The 13,843-nt window shown below is 64.7% G+C and overlaps 1 protein-coding gene across 4 annotated transcripts; it reads left to right on the top strand.

Annotated features, from left to right (window-relative positions):
* Positions 1–2,984: 2,984 nt before the first annotated feature.
* MIDN (midnolin) lies at positions 2,985–13,756 on the top strand. 4 transcript variants are annotated; one of them, XM_033199640.1, is made up of 9 exons: positions 2,985–3,141; positions 4,365–5,004; positions 6,032–6,119; positions 6,313–6,375; positions 8,398–8,526; positions 8,611–8,925; positions 9,353–9,509; positions 9,823–10,095; positions 11,625–13,756. In XM_033199640.1, exons 2-9 carry the CDS (start codon positions 4,772–4,774, stop codon positions 11,900–11,902), a joined length of 1,536 nt encoding a protein of 511 aa, XP_033055531.1. In that variant the 5' UTR covers positions 2,985–3,141; positions 4,365–4,771; the 3' UTR covers positions 11,903–13,756. The 4 variants fall into 4 exon arrangements, with proteins under 4 accessions (XP_033055531.1, XP_033055530.1, XP_033055532.1 ...); XM_033199639.1 differs by having other exon boundaries at positions 9,350–9,509; XM_033199641.1 differs by lacking the exon at positions 8,398–8,526 and having other exon boundaries at positions 9,350–9,509.
* Positions 13,757–13,843: the final 87 nt, after the last annotated feature.

Here is a 13,843-nt window from a genome sequence, read left to right as displayed (position 1 = left end):
CGGGGGTGGGGTCTCCTGACCTCCTCCCCTCCTTGGGATAGGGCCTGTGGAGTGGGGTAGGCAAGGGATTCCGGGGGGTGAGTGGGGAGGGTGGGCCTGCCTGTGTCACTGGAGCTGGGATGGCGACAGAGGCCACCCCGGGCCTGTCAGCACGGACAGGCAGCTTACTCCCACGTCATGGTCCCATGCGGGTGACTTGTCACGGCTCCACTTGAGGCCAGGTACTGTTGGGGGCCTCCAGGTGTGCTTGTGACTCTGAGGCCACCGCTCAGCAGACCAGGTATTCTGAACAGCCCAGGGTCCTCTGCCTGGCTTCCTTTCCACTTGGGCCTGAGGGCACGAGTGACCAGGCCCCCACTTCTCCAGGAACCCCCAGCCCAGGGAAGGTTGTGGCAGCCACCAGGCCACGGGAGCAGTCTCTGCCCAGGCCCCACCCTCCCCGCCCCCCGGCTGTAGCCCCAGATCTTCGAGTTCCTGCCAGGCCACCAGGACCCTATAAATAAGACCAAGGGCACAGCTGGGACTTGGCAGGGGCTCAGCGGGAGGAGCTGCTCACTCCGGGGACCCCCCTGCCCCCGCCGCCAGGGAGGTGTGAGCCTTGGAGCCAGGCCCCAGGACACCCGAGACACCTGATATCCTGAGGGAACAGCCCGTGCTGGCTGGACGCGTCCTGGAGCAGGAGGCAGCCAGGGTGGGGCCGGGAACCAGGCGGTCAAGGCCCTTCCGTGAGGACAGCCAGGGGCTCAGTGCGGCAGAACAGGGCACCGGGTTTGTCTCCATCACACCCAGGAACAGCCCACTGAACCATGGGGACACCGAGTATGGGAAATGGTGGGGAAGCGTTTTAGCACATTTATTCGCTTCAACTGGCTCTGGGCATGTGGTCCCCAGAGGGCCATACAGTGGCCCGTGAAGCCCAGCATGTCCCTACAACCCATGTCCCATTCCACTCCCGGCCAGACTGAGGTGACGGTGTCCAGGAGTCTCCCACAACCCATGTCCCATTTCTCTCCCGACCAGACTGAGGTGACGGTGTCCAGGTGATAGAGCCACACATGAAAGGCGAGAGGCAGGGAGGGAGGTGGGGGCTGCTGGCCACTCACAGAGGACCCCAATGTCCTGCCCGGGCTGCCCATTTGGCGCCAGCCCACAGCTCCCTCCGCCACCTTTGTTCTGCCTGGAAGCAGAATAAGCCTGGCTCTGCAGGTCCCACCTGCGGCCCCAGCCTGTCATCCAGGCCCCATTAATAGACCCCCTGCCCCTCCTCCCTCCAATTGGGCCCAGTTCACTAACAAGCCATTCCCACTTCCTGGACCATCCTTTTTTTTTTTTTTTTTTGAGACGGAGTCTCGCTCTTGTTGCCCAGGCTGGAGTGTGGTGGTGCTATCTGGGTTCACTGCAACCTCCGCCTCCCAGGTTCAAGTGATTCTCCTGCCTCAGCCTCCCGAGTAGCTGGGATTAGAGGCATGCGCCACCACGCCAGGCTAATTATATATTTTTTAGAAGAGACGGGTTTCTCCATGTTCGTCAAGCTGGTCTCAAACTCCCGACCTCAAGTGATCCGCTCACCTCAGCCTCCCAAAGTGCTGGGATTATAGGCGTGAGCCACCACGCCCCAATTTTTTTTTTTTTTTTGAGACAGAGTCTTGCTCTGTCACCCAGGCTGAAGTGCAGTGGCGCGATCTTGGCTCACTGCAACCTCCGCCTCCCAGGTTCAAGCGGTTCTCCTGCCTCAGCCTCCCAAGTAGCTGCGACTACAGATGTGTGCCACCACACCCAGCTAATTTTTGTATTTTTAGTAGAGATGGGGTTTCACCATGTTAGCCAGGCTGGTCTTGATCTCTTGACCTCGTGATCCACTCGCCCCGGCCTCCCAAAGTGCTGGGATTACAGGCATGGGCCACCGCGCCTGGCCACATCATCTTTATGTGACAAACTGCTCCTCATTCCTCAAACCCCAGCCCCTGTGACCCCCTTCCAAGGGTTATCCCAGCCTCTCCCTCTCTGGCCTAGCCCTGACCCTGCGGGGTTGGGTGTGCCTGTCAAGGTGGGGGCCACAGCTGCCGGGAGCATGGGTGGCAGCCGGAAGGAGACCTGAAGCGGAGCGCAGCCCTGGGAGAGGCACCCATGGCCAGGGTGGGGGTGGAGGTGGTCAGGCCAGATAAAGGGAGGAGCCAGATAAGTGGACAGGAGGTGCTCCAGTAGGGACGGGGTCCCCTTCTCTGGATAGAGGGGCAGGACAGGGTCCCACCTCCACCAGGGCCATCCTCAAAAAGCCGACTGGGAAGGGTAAGATGCATACCACATTCCTGTCTCATCGGCTGTGGCCTCAGTTTCTTCATCTGTGAAATGGGGTAATGCCCACCCCCAAAGGCTGGGAACCAGAGCATGTCCTATATTAATGGGGGGTGATGGCCCCAGAGTGAGCCTGCTGCATTCCCTCACCACACTCCCACCCACCCTGGAGAAACTGAGGCTGGGAGAGGCCAGTTACCTCCCGAGGTCACAGCATAGCCGGCTGGTGACTGGCTGGGCACAAGGCAGGCCCGGCACTGGCTAATCGCTCCATAAATGCCCTCTGAGGTCACCATTGACAGATGCAAGAGGCCAGGGCTGGCCAGGGCACCCCCACTCCACGGCAGGTGACTCCAGCCTGTTTTCCTGGACGACGGCCGCTGACTCAGGCCCCTCTTCCCGTCCCCCCCACGCGGGCGCCCCCAGGCGGAAGCACCAGGCCTGGGGCGGCAGGAAGGGGGCGGGGCAGGGAGTCGCGCTGTACACCCCGAAACCGTGTCCCGGTGACGATCGCGGTGCATCCGAGCCCGTGGCAAGGCAGGCCGAGACCCCTGTCTCGGGGCATTCAAGGGGCGTCCCCCCATGAACTGCGCCAAGCCTGCGTACGGGGTGGCCCAGCCGCCAAGGCGCCCCAGGGCCCGGGCCGGCAGGCAGGGGCGGGGGCCAGTCTGCGTCACCGCCCGCCCGGCCCCCCGCCCCCCTGCCCGCCCAAACTCCACCCCGAGGGAAGGCGGCGCGGATAAAGGCTGGGGGCCGCCCGCTTGGCCCAGACCGGCCCGGCCAGCGCGCATTCGGTCCCGGACGAGGGTACTCGCAGCACTTGAGACGCAAGACCGGCCGCGCCCGGTGAGTAAGGGGCGGGACCTGCGGGCCCAGGAGAGGTCCCCACTCTATACGACTCAGGATGCCCGCACTTTTCTTTGTTCTTGGGACAGGACGGGTTCGGGGTGCCTCTGGTCCTGGGAAGCCCCCCGGGGTGCGGGGTGGGAGGGGCTCCGCGCAGCCAGCACCGCCCTGGCCCGACCTCAGCCCCCGCCCCGCCCCCCAGGCACTCCCCCTTCCCCGCGAGTGACCTTGAACTGGTTGCCATTCCGGCCTGCGTTTCCCAGCCACGCGGTCCCAGTCTCCCGACTAGTCTTTCGTCCCTGATCGGGATTCCTCCCCCGCGCGCAGCCCAGTCGTCCTCCTCCCCTTACAGGGGCAGCGCGGCGCCCCCTTCCCGGGACTCCGGGCGGCGCTCCCAGGCGGGCTCGGCAGAGGGCGCGCCCGAGCTGCTGACTCACCGCATCCCCGAGCGCGCGCGGGCGCAGCCGGGGACGCCGCGTCACGTCACGGCTCGGGCGGGCGCGCTTCGGGGAAACGGGTTCTGCCTGGGGCCGGGGGGTGGGCTCGCGGGTCCCCGGCAGCAGCCACCCGGCCACGTCACCGAGGTGCGGGCGCCCCGCCCCAGCCCCAACTCCGCCCCCACTCACCACGCCCTCCCCGGGGCCGCGGCCCTAGCCGCCCCGTCGCCCGCCCGCCCCGGGACCCTGGCCACGAGGCGCAGACTTAGCGCTCCCGCTTCCGCTCATGGCTCTTCCCGGACGGACGCGGCGGGGTGGCCCCACGACTTCCTGCCCCTCCCGGCTCCGGGAACAATGGCCCGCGCCCCCTATCGCTCCCAGGTCGCTCCCCGGAGATCGCAAGGGGAACAAGGCCCGTCTCAAGGCCAGGGTCCCGCGCCCCCCGGGGCGCGCCCGCCCTTTGTTGCGGGCTCCGGGCGCTTATGAATGGCTGCGGGCTTGGGCTGGGCGGGGGAGGGCGCGGTGAGGCGCCAGCCCCGCCCCCGCCGCGCTCCCCTTGGTCGCCTGGGCGCCGAGGGCGGGGCGTGGGGCGGGCCCGGCCGCCACGTGGGGCGGTGCCGCGGCGGCTCTCATTGGCCCGGGCTCGCGGCCGACTGGGCGCTCCGCGCGCGGCGATTGGCCGGCGCGGGGCCGGCGGAGTAAGTAGTGAATGGGAGGGGGCGGCGGCCCCGCCCCCTGGAACGTTGATACATTATAACTTTTTTTTCTTGTTACTTTCACCCCCAGATCCTCCAAGCTGCGGCGGCGGCTGTTGCTAAGGGAGGGGACGCGCGAGGAAGCGCGACCCGGGCTGCAGACGGCACCCAGCGCCACCGGCCGAGCGGCGCCCCCTCCCCAGGACCCTCCCCCGCGCCGCGCCCCGGTCGCGCCCGCCGCCCTTTAAAGGAGAAGCGAGTGCCGTCCCCACCCCCGGAAGGCGCCCCCAGGAGCCGGAGGGACCTCGGAGCGCCACACGGATTTTGGATTTCGATCTCGTCTTCCGCGGCCGGGACTTTCTCGAGGAGGACACGCGCTGCTCCGCGTCCCCGAGTGCCCGGAGGACCCGGCATCCGGGAAGCCCACAGCCCCTGTCCCGGAGGCGCGGCGAGGATTGGCGGCGCCCGCCGCCCCCAGGCCCCCAGCGCGCGCCGGGGATGGAGCCGCAGCCCGGCGGCGCCCGGAGCTGCCGGCGCGGGGCCCCCGGCGGCGCCTGCGAGCTGGGCCCGGCGGCCGAGGCGGCGCCCATGAGCCTGGCCATCCACAGCACCACGGGCACTCGCTACGACCTGGCCGTGCCGCCCGACGAGACGGTGGAGGGGCTGCGCAAGCGGTTGTCTCAGCGCCTCAAAGTGCCCAAGGAGCGCCTGGCGCTTCTCCACAAAGACACGTAGGTACCGCGCGTCCCCGGCCGGCCGCCCCCTCGGGCCCCGGCCCCCGGGCGGGAACAAAGAGCGCGCCGCGCGGGGAAGGCAGGGGGTGGCCAGACGGGGGGCGGGGGCGCGCCGCGCGCTCTCGGGCGCCCTCTGCTCGGCCTCGCCTGCTTCGGCCCCCTCCCCCGCCCGGGGTCGCCGCACAAAGGCGGCTGCGAGGGCGTCCCAGGCCGGGCTTCGGCGGCCCCCCTTGGGGGCGGGCAGGAATCCCAGGGCGGCGCGGGGGTCCCGGCTGCGGGCGCGGGGGCCGCCGCCGCCCCCTCCCGCTTGCGTCCGCGCCGGCTTCCGCATCTGCTCCGCGGCCTCCTCTGCGTCTGGCTGTCTCCCCCCACTTGCGTCTCTCTCCCCCCTTTGTTCTCGCCTCCGAGCGCTCCCCGCAGCTTCCCCTCCCCCCTGGTATTTAAATCGTCTGCAGGCCCTCCCCTCGCGGGCCTCCGGGGACACGCAGTGTCCATCCCAGCGGAGGGGCCCGGCGGGGGAGGGGCGGAGGGGGAGGGTCTCCTTTGTCTGCGCGGCGGCGGCCTGCGCCGGGGAGGTAGGAGGAGGGAGAGCCCGGCCCGGCGCAGCCCCCAGGGCCTCTTCTCGGGCCGAAGCCTGTGGCACCCACAAAGACGAGCCAGGGCTAGAGTTGGGGAATTGGAGGCAGGGGCTGCCCTGGGGGCGCGGGGGAAGGTGGCATAGAGCACACTGGGGCCCAGACGAGGGGAAAGTGCCTGGTTGGGGTGCAGAGGGGGTGCCAGAGTGCCAGAGTCCAGGGCGGCGATTCCACTGGAGGGAAGGGGTCCGAATCGCCAGGATGGGGCTCCTAGTACCAGACGGAGACCTCTGCATGCGCTCAGGGCCCTGGATCTGGAAGTCGGGAAGGGTTGGGGGTGGGAACTTATGTGTCTCTCCCCACACAAGCACAGCCCTCCCCCGCGGCCTCTGCTTCCGCGGCCCTGTATCGTCTCCGCGGAGTCTCATGCTCTTCTTTCCTCCCCCCAGCCGGCTCAGTTCGGGGAAGCTGCAGGAGTTCGGCGTGGGTGATGGCAGCAAGCTGACCTTGGTACCCACCGTGGAAGCGGGCCTCATGGTAAATGGCCATGGGGCTGCGTGCCCCCCGAGGCCCCCGCACACAGGCAGTAGCCCCTCCCTCGGCACCTGTCCGCACACACACCACCTGGGGCCCCCACTCCGCCAGCCAGCAGGGCCCTCCCCACCCCATCCGTGCTCCAGCCTGTGATTCCGACCCCACACTCAGGCCCCTCTCCTGCCTCTCTTTGTAGTCTCAGGCCTCAAGGCCGGAGCAGTCTGTGATGCAAGCCCTCGAGAGTCTCACGGAGACGCAGGTAAGACCTCGCCAGCTCCTTCCTAACAGGGCAGCCCCGGGGGCAGGGTGCCTAGGCCACCGATGGTGGCTGGGAGTTGTCTGTGTTCCCAGGAGGCTGGGGTAGGGGAGGGGATGTGCCACTCTGCCTGGGTGCCAGCCTGGCCTGGCCTCCCCACCTCCTCTCCCCCAAGACTCACCACCTGACCCGGAGGGCTTTCTCTCCCACGGTAGCTGCCCTGGGGAGAGGAGACCTGGCTTTCACAAGACTGCCTGCGGGGTGACCTTGGCCCACCGGGCCTCATCCCTGCTCACACCCTGGCTTGCATCCCCAGCCCCCTCTGGCCCCCGCCGAGTAGCGCCCCCACAGTCTCTGTGGCTTCCCCAGAGCCAGTTTCTCCTTTTTTACATTTCTGCTAGGGGCCGGGGGCGGCGGCCGGGGTGACACTCCTTCCGCCTTCCGTGACCCCATCGTGAGAGGGTGGGGATCTCATCACCCCCTCCTCCTTCTCCTCTCTCTGGCCTTTGTTCTCTACCCTGAAAGGGGAGGGGGTGGGGGCGCCCAGCCCTGGGGCCAGCGAGGCCTAGACAGGATGTTAGGAAAATATTTAGTAAGCGGCCAGGAGGGAGGCTGGGGCTGGCCCTCACCCGGTTCCTGGTTTTGCTGCGGCCTTTTTTTTTTTTCCTCCTCCTTTCCTCATTTTCTTGGCTGCGGCTGAGCCTTCCTCAGACAAGGGCCCTGGCCACCTCCCAGGAGGGTGACACAGGCCTCAGCAATCCGCCCGCTGCCAGGGTGGAGGACGCAGGCTGCCACCCGCCCCAGCGAGGGGGTGGCCAGCTTCCCGGGCCTCCCTGGCCCCGAGGCCCATGCCCCCTTCTTCCTTCCCAGCGACATGTAGAGTCCTGCATCGAGGGGGCAGGGCGGGGGCTGGGAGCTGGGTGGTCTGCCATGGGGGTGGCCACAGCAGCAGCAGCAGCGGTGGCGTGGGGGCAGAGCCGGGGTCCCGAGCCAGGGTGGGGGCTGCAGGTGATTTCCTGGGGCGAGTGTGAGCAGAGCTCCCCGCTGCTGGGGGGCTGCGGTTGGCAGGGGGCCCAGGGCGCGTTGGCTTCACACCCTCCTCCCTGGGCGCCTGCGTCAGGAAGGAACTGGGGGGGGGGGGGCTGGGCGGAGACATTGGGCTCCCCAGGGGTAGCTTCCCTGCCTGGCACTGAGTCCTGCCCGCCCATTTGCCCTCCCCAGGGAGGAAGTTGCAGGGCGGGTGGTGGTGGGGACTCCAGCTGCTCTCGGGAAGCCACCTCGGGCCCTTCCTGCAAAGGCTGTCTTGGGGCAGGGGGGCCGGGCAGGCTGGGCCTCAGGGTGGGGGCTTTGCCCTGCCCTCCTCCCTGCCCCCCTCCCCACGGGCCCCAAGCAGAGAAGGTTACGCCAGCCACTGCCAGCGGAGAGCCAGGAGGGAGAGCTGGGAGGCGGTCGGTTCTGAGTCATCCCAGCCTATGTCACTTCTCAGAAACCTCCGCCCCCCCCATCCCGGCCCCTGGGGAGAGCAGGGCTCTGGCCGGGACCCAGAGCAGGGGGCTTGGTGAGGACAGGGTCAGATCCAACCCACACCCACCCTGAACGGGGGCAGATTGAGGGTTTCTGTGCTTGGGGCAGGTTGTGCCCTCTGGGACTCCAGCCCCAGGGCGGTCAGGGCCCCTTCCTGCAGCCTTGCCGCCGCCCCCTCGGCCTCCGCCCCGCCCAGGACAGATAAATATTTATCTTGAGAAAGCAAAGGTTAGGACAGAAGAATTCGTCCAGGAATTCCACCCACTTGCTGGCCCTGGTGACATAGCTGGGAGGGGGCCTGAGATGGAGCCCCTCCCGTATCCACAGGCAGAGAGGATCTAGGAGCCCATGAGGGTGGGGGAAACGCAAAGTGAAGGTTGTTTGAGGTCAGCGACTGCCAGCTGGGCCCCGCCCCCTCTGGCCTCAGTTTCCCCTTGCAAGAACTGACCGAGTTGGCCAGGGAGGGGCAGGCCCCCGTCTGACCCGCCTCTGTCCCCACAGCCCCCAGCGGCGCCCGGGCCGGGCCGGGCTGGCGGAGGAGGCTTCCGGAAATACAGATTCATTTTATTTAAGCATCCGTGGCACCGACAGGGACCCCAGAGCCCAGAGAGGGGCGGCGAGAGGCCCCAGGTCACAGCGCGGGGGGACTGGGCTGGGCTGGGCTGGGGACGCCACAGGCTGGGACTCCCAGCTGATGGACCGCTCTCCTTGCAGGTCAGTGACTTCCTGTCGGGCCGCTCGCCACTGACACTGGCCTTGCGTGTGGGCGACCACATGATGTTCGTACAGCTGCAGCTTGCGGCCCAGCACGCTCCACTGCAACACCGCCATGTGCTGGCCGCCGCCGCCGCCGCCGCTGCCGCTGCACGGGGGGACCCAAGTATAGCCTCCCCCGTGTCCTCACCCTGCCGGCCCATGTCCAGTGCCGCTCGAGTTCCCCCGGTGCCCACTAGCCCCTCCCCTGCGTCTCCCTCGCCCATCACAGCTGGCTCCTTCCGGTCCCACGCAGCCTCCACCACCTGCCCAGAGGTGAGCCTGGGGAAGGGAAAGGTGACCCTTGGTTGGAATCCAAAGGGTGGGCCGTCCTGGGGAGGGCTTGGAGAGGACAAGTGCTCTTAGCCCCAGGTGAGTCCCTTGTATTAAGGGCTATCCTGTGACCTCGGGCTGATAGGTGATCCCCCAGCCTAGATTGGTGGGCTGTCTCTAGACCTTGAGTTGGTGGGTCATCTCCTGACCTGACCTGGACCAGTGGATGATCTCCTGACCTTTGACTCATGGGTCATCTCTGTGCCCTCGGTTGGTTGTGATCTCCTGACCCTGGGCTAGTTTATCTCTAGACCATGGCTTGATGGATCATCTCCTGACCTGGGCTGGTGGGTGATCTCTGGGCCCTGGGTCGGTGGTGATCCCCTGAGCCTGGACCCCGTGCTCACGTGCCCCTTCCTCCTGTCAGCAGATGGACTGCTCCCCCACGGCCAGTAGCAGTGCCAGTCCTGGTGCCAGCACCGCGTCTACCCCAGGGGCCAGTCCTGCCCCCCGCTCCCGAAAGCCCGGCGCCGTCATCGAGAGCTTTGTGAATCACGCCCCGGGGGTCTTCTCAGGGACCTTCTCTGGTAGGTGTCACAGCACACGCATGACCTCACGTGTGTCCCATGACCCTGTGCACTTGGGGCCCACATCCACTCATAGGCGGCTCCACACATTCTGGGCATACACACGCTGTGTCCGTTTGCTCCCTTCACATGTCCCCTCAGGATTCCCCACACACAAGCCTGGCCCTGCCCCGGAGTCCGCGGGCCACCAGGCGCCCGCATACTGGGGACATGTCCCGCTCCTGCCCACGTGAGCTGTCTGAGCTCATGAGCTCACACCCGTGGATGCCCGTCCTGGACGTATGGGACTGTTCACGGCCACCTCTGCCCGCAGGCACGCTACACCCCAACTGCCAAGACAGCAGCGGGCGGCCACGGCGTGACATCGGCACCATCCTGCAGATCCTGAATGACCTCCTGAGTGCCACCCGGCACTACCAGGGCATGCCCCCCTCGCTGGCCCAGCTCCGCTGCCACGCCCAGTGCTCACCGGCTTCGCCGGCCCCCGACCTGGCCCCCAGAACTACCTCCTGCGAGAAGCTCGCGGCTGCCCCCACAGCCTCCCTGCTGCAGGGCCAGAGCCAGATCCGCATGTGCAAGCCTCCGGGTGAGTGGCCGCCCTCGGGTGTCCCGCCTTCCCTGCCCGCCTGGGCTTCTCAAGGCCCCTCTGTGTGAGCCGGTGGGCATAGGAGCAGCTGACCTGCCCAGGGCCGGGGGGGACGGCAGCTGCCGTGGCCACTGCTCTGCTCCAGCTTGGAGAGAAGGCAGCATGTGTGTCGGGGCACAAAGTGTCCTTGTGTGTTCCCGGGATGCCCCAGGCCCACTTCCTCCTGGCCCCCCCGGGCCACCATCTCCAGATGGCATTTGGAGCCTCTCTGAATGGCCAAGTCAGTGCTGGCCGAGGCGGGGCCGGAGCCCACCCCTAAGCGTTTCAGTGACTTGGAAAAGCAAGGAACCCCCCCAGCTCCCCACTACTCCCATACGGCGGGTTACTCCCCTCCGGAGGCTAATGGGAAGATGGCCACTGTACTGCCCTTGGGCTCCGCACCCATTGCAGGGGCTCCTCCCAGCTCCGTTTAAAAGCGGGAAAGCGGCCGGGCGCGGTAGCTCACGCCTGTAATCCCAGCACTTTGGGAGGCCCAGGCAGGCGGATCACAAGGTCAGGAGATCGAGACCATCCTGGCTGACATAGTAAAACCCCATCTCTACTAAAAATACAAAAAATTAGCCGGGCGTGGTGGTGGGCGCCTGTAGTCCCAGCTACTCGGGAGGCTGAGGCAGGAGAATGGCGTGAACCCAGGAGGCGGAGGTTGCAGTGAGCTGAGATCCGACCACTGCACTCCAGCCCGGGCGACAGAGCGAGACTCCGTCTCAAAAAATAATAATAATATGGCCGGGCGCGGTGGCTCAAGCCTGTAATCCCAGCACTTTGGGAGGCCGAGACGGGCGGATCACGAGGTCAGGAGATCGAGACCATCCTGGCTAACACAGTGAAACCCCGTCTCTACTAAAAATACAAAAAACTAGCCGGGCGAGGTGGCGGCGCCTGTAGTCCCAGCTACTCGGGAGGCTGAGGCAGGAGAATGGCGTAAACCCGGGAGGCGGAGCTTGCAGTGAGCTGAGATTTGGCCACTGCACTCCAGCCTGGGCGACAGAGAGACGCCATCTCAAAAAAATAAAAAAAAAAATACTAATAATGATAATAATAATATAAAGTAAAGGTACAACCCCTAAGTGTCTCCCCTCAGATCACAGAAGTGGCCAAGCCCCTCCATGTAGGACTCCCGGAAGAATGAGGCAGGACAGTCCTGACCTCCCCAGCTCACAGTTGAGCTAGAGAATTAGATGCCAGCTGCATAGCTGGGACTCCAGGCAAACACCACCATGCCCAACTAATTTTGTAATTTTTGTAGAGGAGGGTCTCGCTTTGTGGCCCAGGCCCATCTCAACTCCTGAGCTCAAGCAGTCCTCCTGCCCAGCATGGTGGATGCCCTTGACCGCTTCCTTTGCTGGCACAAGTCTCCAGGGAGGGCAGGACTGTGCCTGATCTCAGGGGCATTTGCTGGGGTCTGGGGTGGTCCTCTGTATTCAGCGAATGGAGGCTTTGGGAGTCACGGGTCACTACCTCCTTTGCAGGGGACCGGCTTCGGCAGACAGAAAACCGCGCCACACGCTGCAAGGTGGAACGGCTGCAGCTGCTCCTGCAGCAGAAACGGCTGCGTAGAAAGGCCCGGCGGGACGCGCGGGGTCCGTACCACTGGTCACCCAGCCGCAAGGCCGGCCGCAGCGACAGCAGTAGCAGCGGGGGCGGTGGCAGCTCCAGCGAGGCCTCCGGCCTGGGCCTCGACTTCGAGGACTCCGTGTGGAAGCCAGAAGTCAACCCTGACATCAAGTCAGAGTTCGTGGTGGCTTAGGATCTTCGGATCGGCCACCCTTGCCCCTCGAACCCCAGCCCAGGGCGGCGGGGACTCGGAGAGCCCCGGAGAGAACATGGCCCAGCTCTGGAGGGCAGGCGGCCACTCCCCCCAGCCACAAGCCTTTCTTTTTTTCTTCTTTTTTATTATTTTTTTCTTTTTTTAAAAAGTTCAGACCGTGGTTTCCTGGACTCTTCATGGGCTTTGCTTCCTACCTCCTTCACCCTCCACTCCTGCCCTCCTCTCCTCCTCCTCCTCCTCCTCCTCCTCTTCCTACCTGTCTCGTTTCACCTCTGCGCCGGGTCAGTCCTCCCTGCCAACCTTCCCCAGCTCCAATATGTAGCAGTCTCTGGATGGCGGAGAGTGAAGGAGAAACCTGCCCCCTCCCTTCCGCCGCCTCCTTCCCCCTCCCCCCCCACCCTATTCAGGTTTTAAGTCAAAAACGTTGATATGTCATTATGCACTTTACAGATGAGGGGAGGGGTCCACAGGGCGCAGAACCCATCCCTCCCAGTGCAGACTTCGGGGCCTCCACCCCAGGCCAGCAGCACCCAATGGGCTACAGCAAGCCAACAAGTCACAGAAGCCCATGAGGGGACTTTCTCTTCTGTCCTTTCTTGGTCTCTTTTTGCATTTTCCTTCATTTCTTTAAAAAGGGGAGCAAAGCTGTTTTAGCAGAGAGGCTGGGGCTGGGGTCCGCACAGGGTTTGGGTGCAGGGGCGTGGCACCCTTTCCTGCTGGGAAGGGAGAGGGGAACTACCCCCCCCAGCCCGCCCCCACCCCGCCCCCGCCGGCAGACTGTGCTGTTTCCTCCGCCCCCACCCCCATGTTTTCTGACCTCCTGCCTGAGCTTGGGGTATTTATAGACTATTAATTTTCTGACTGAGCCAATAGTGGTTGGGGAACTCTTGAAAAAGGGGAGAGAATGGCTGGGTGCTGGGGAGTTCCCCCCTTCCGAGCCCTCCTTCCTGGCCCAACCTGAGGGACGTGGATTTGGGACTGTCTGGGGGCCCCTCCTGCAGCCAGGATGGGAGGGGGTGCTGAGCTGTGAATCCCCTAGGCAGGGGGCAACAACTCCGTGTAGCATTAACCCCCGTGGCGGGGTCCGCTGCTGGTCTAATTTGGACCCCCCCACCCCTCAGTGCCCCTGCCCTAGGGGGCTCTGGCTCCAGAGGGGAGAGACAGATCCCCTAGTGGGGCCGTTTCAATGGGGTAGGTTTTGCATTTTTTTTCCCCACTCACTTTTTATTTTTTAATGATAAGGGAGATGTCTGGGCCCTTCCCCACCCCGCCTGTTGGTCTTGTCCTGGCCCTGCCTGTCCCCACCTTTGTTCTCGTAGGTGAACCCCAGGTCCTCGACTCCCCCCCTTTATGTGTTGAAAGTTAATGGTTTCAGATGTGAACATCACGTGTTGTAACTGTAGCTCTGTACATTTTTTTGTGGGAGGGTGGGCAGGGAGGGGTCCCAGAGGGTAGAGCTCAAGGATTTGGGGTTTTGTTTTCGTTTTTCCAAAAAAAAAGAAAAAAAAATAGAAAAAAAAAGAAACAGGGGCGGGTTTGTTTTTTGAAGAACTGTCTTGGATACCCTATTTAAATGTGTGTTCTGTTTTGTTTTTTAACGATTTTTAAATAACGTCTGTGCCTCCGCGGGTTGAGGGTGGAACCTCCAGGCAGGAACCGGCTCGCCACCCTCTGCCCGGTAAGGGCTGCCCAAGAAAGCATTACCCGCCCTCGGGGGGTCGGGCTGTGGGGGTCCCGGCACCTGGCGTGACTTTCATGTATGAAAACATAAAATTAAAAAAAAAAATGCCTACACGAGCACCGTGATTTCAAGTAATAAACAGAAAATGAAACGTTGGCTCCCGCCTGCTCACCTGGTGGGGGGATTTGGCCTTGGTTGGGAGGGTTCCTAGAGTGGGGTGTCAGCTCAGGGAGTCAGAG

Source organism: Trachypithecus francoisi, unplaced genomic scaffold (genome assembly GCF_009764315.1).
Source record: "Trachypithecus francoisi isolate TF-2019V2 unplaced genomic scaffold, Tfra_2.0 Lachesis_group5, whole genome shotgun sequence".
In the NCBI taxonomy this organism is placed as follows: Eukaryota; Metazoa; Chordata; class Mammalia; order Primates; family Cercopithecidae; genus Trachypithecus; species Trachypithecus francoisi.
Note: the sequence above shows the minus strand (reverse complement) of the source record. Positions and strands in the feature narration are given on the sequence as shown.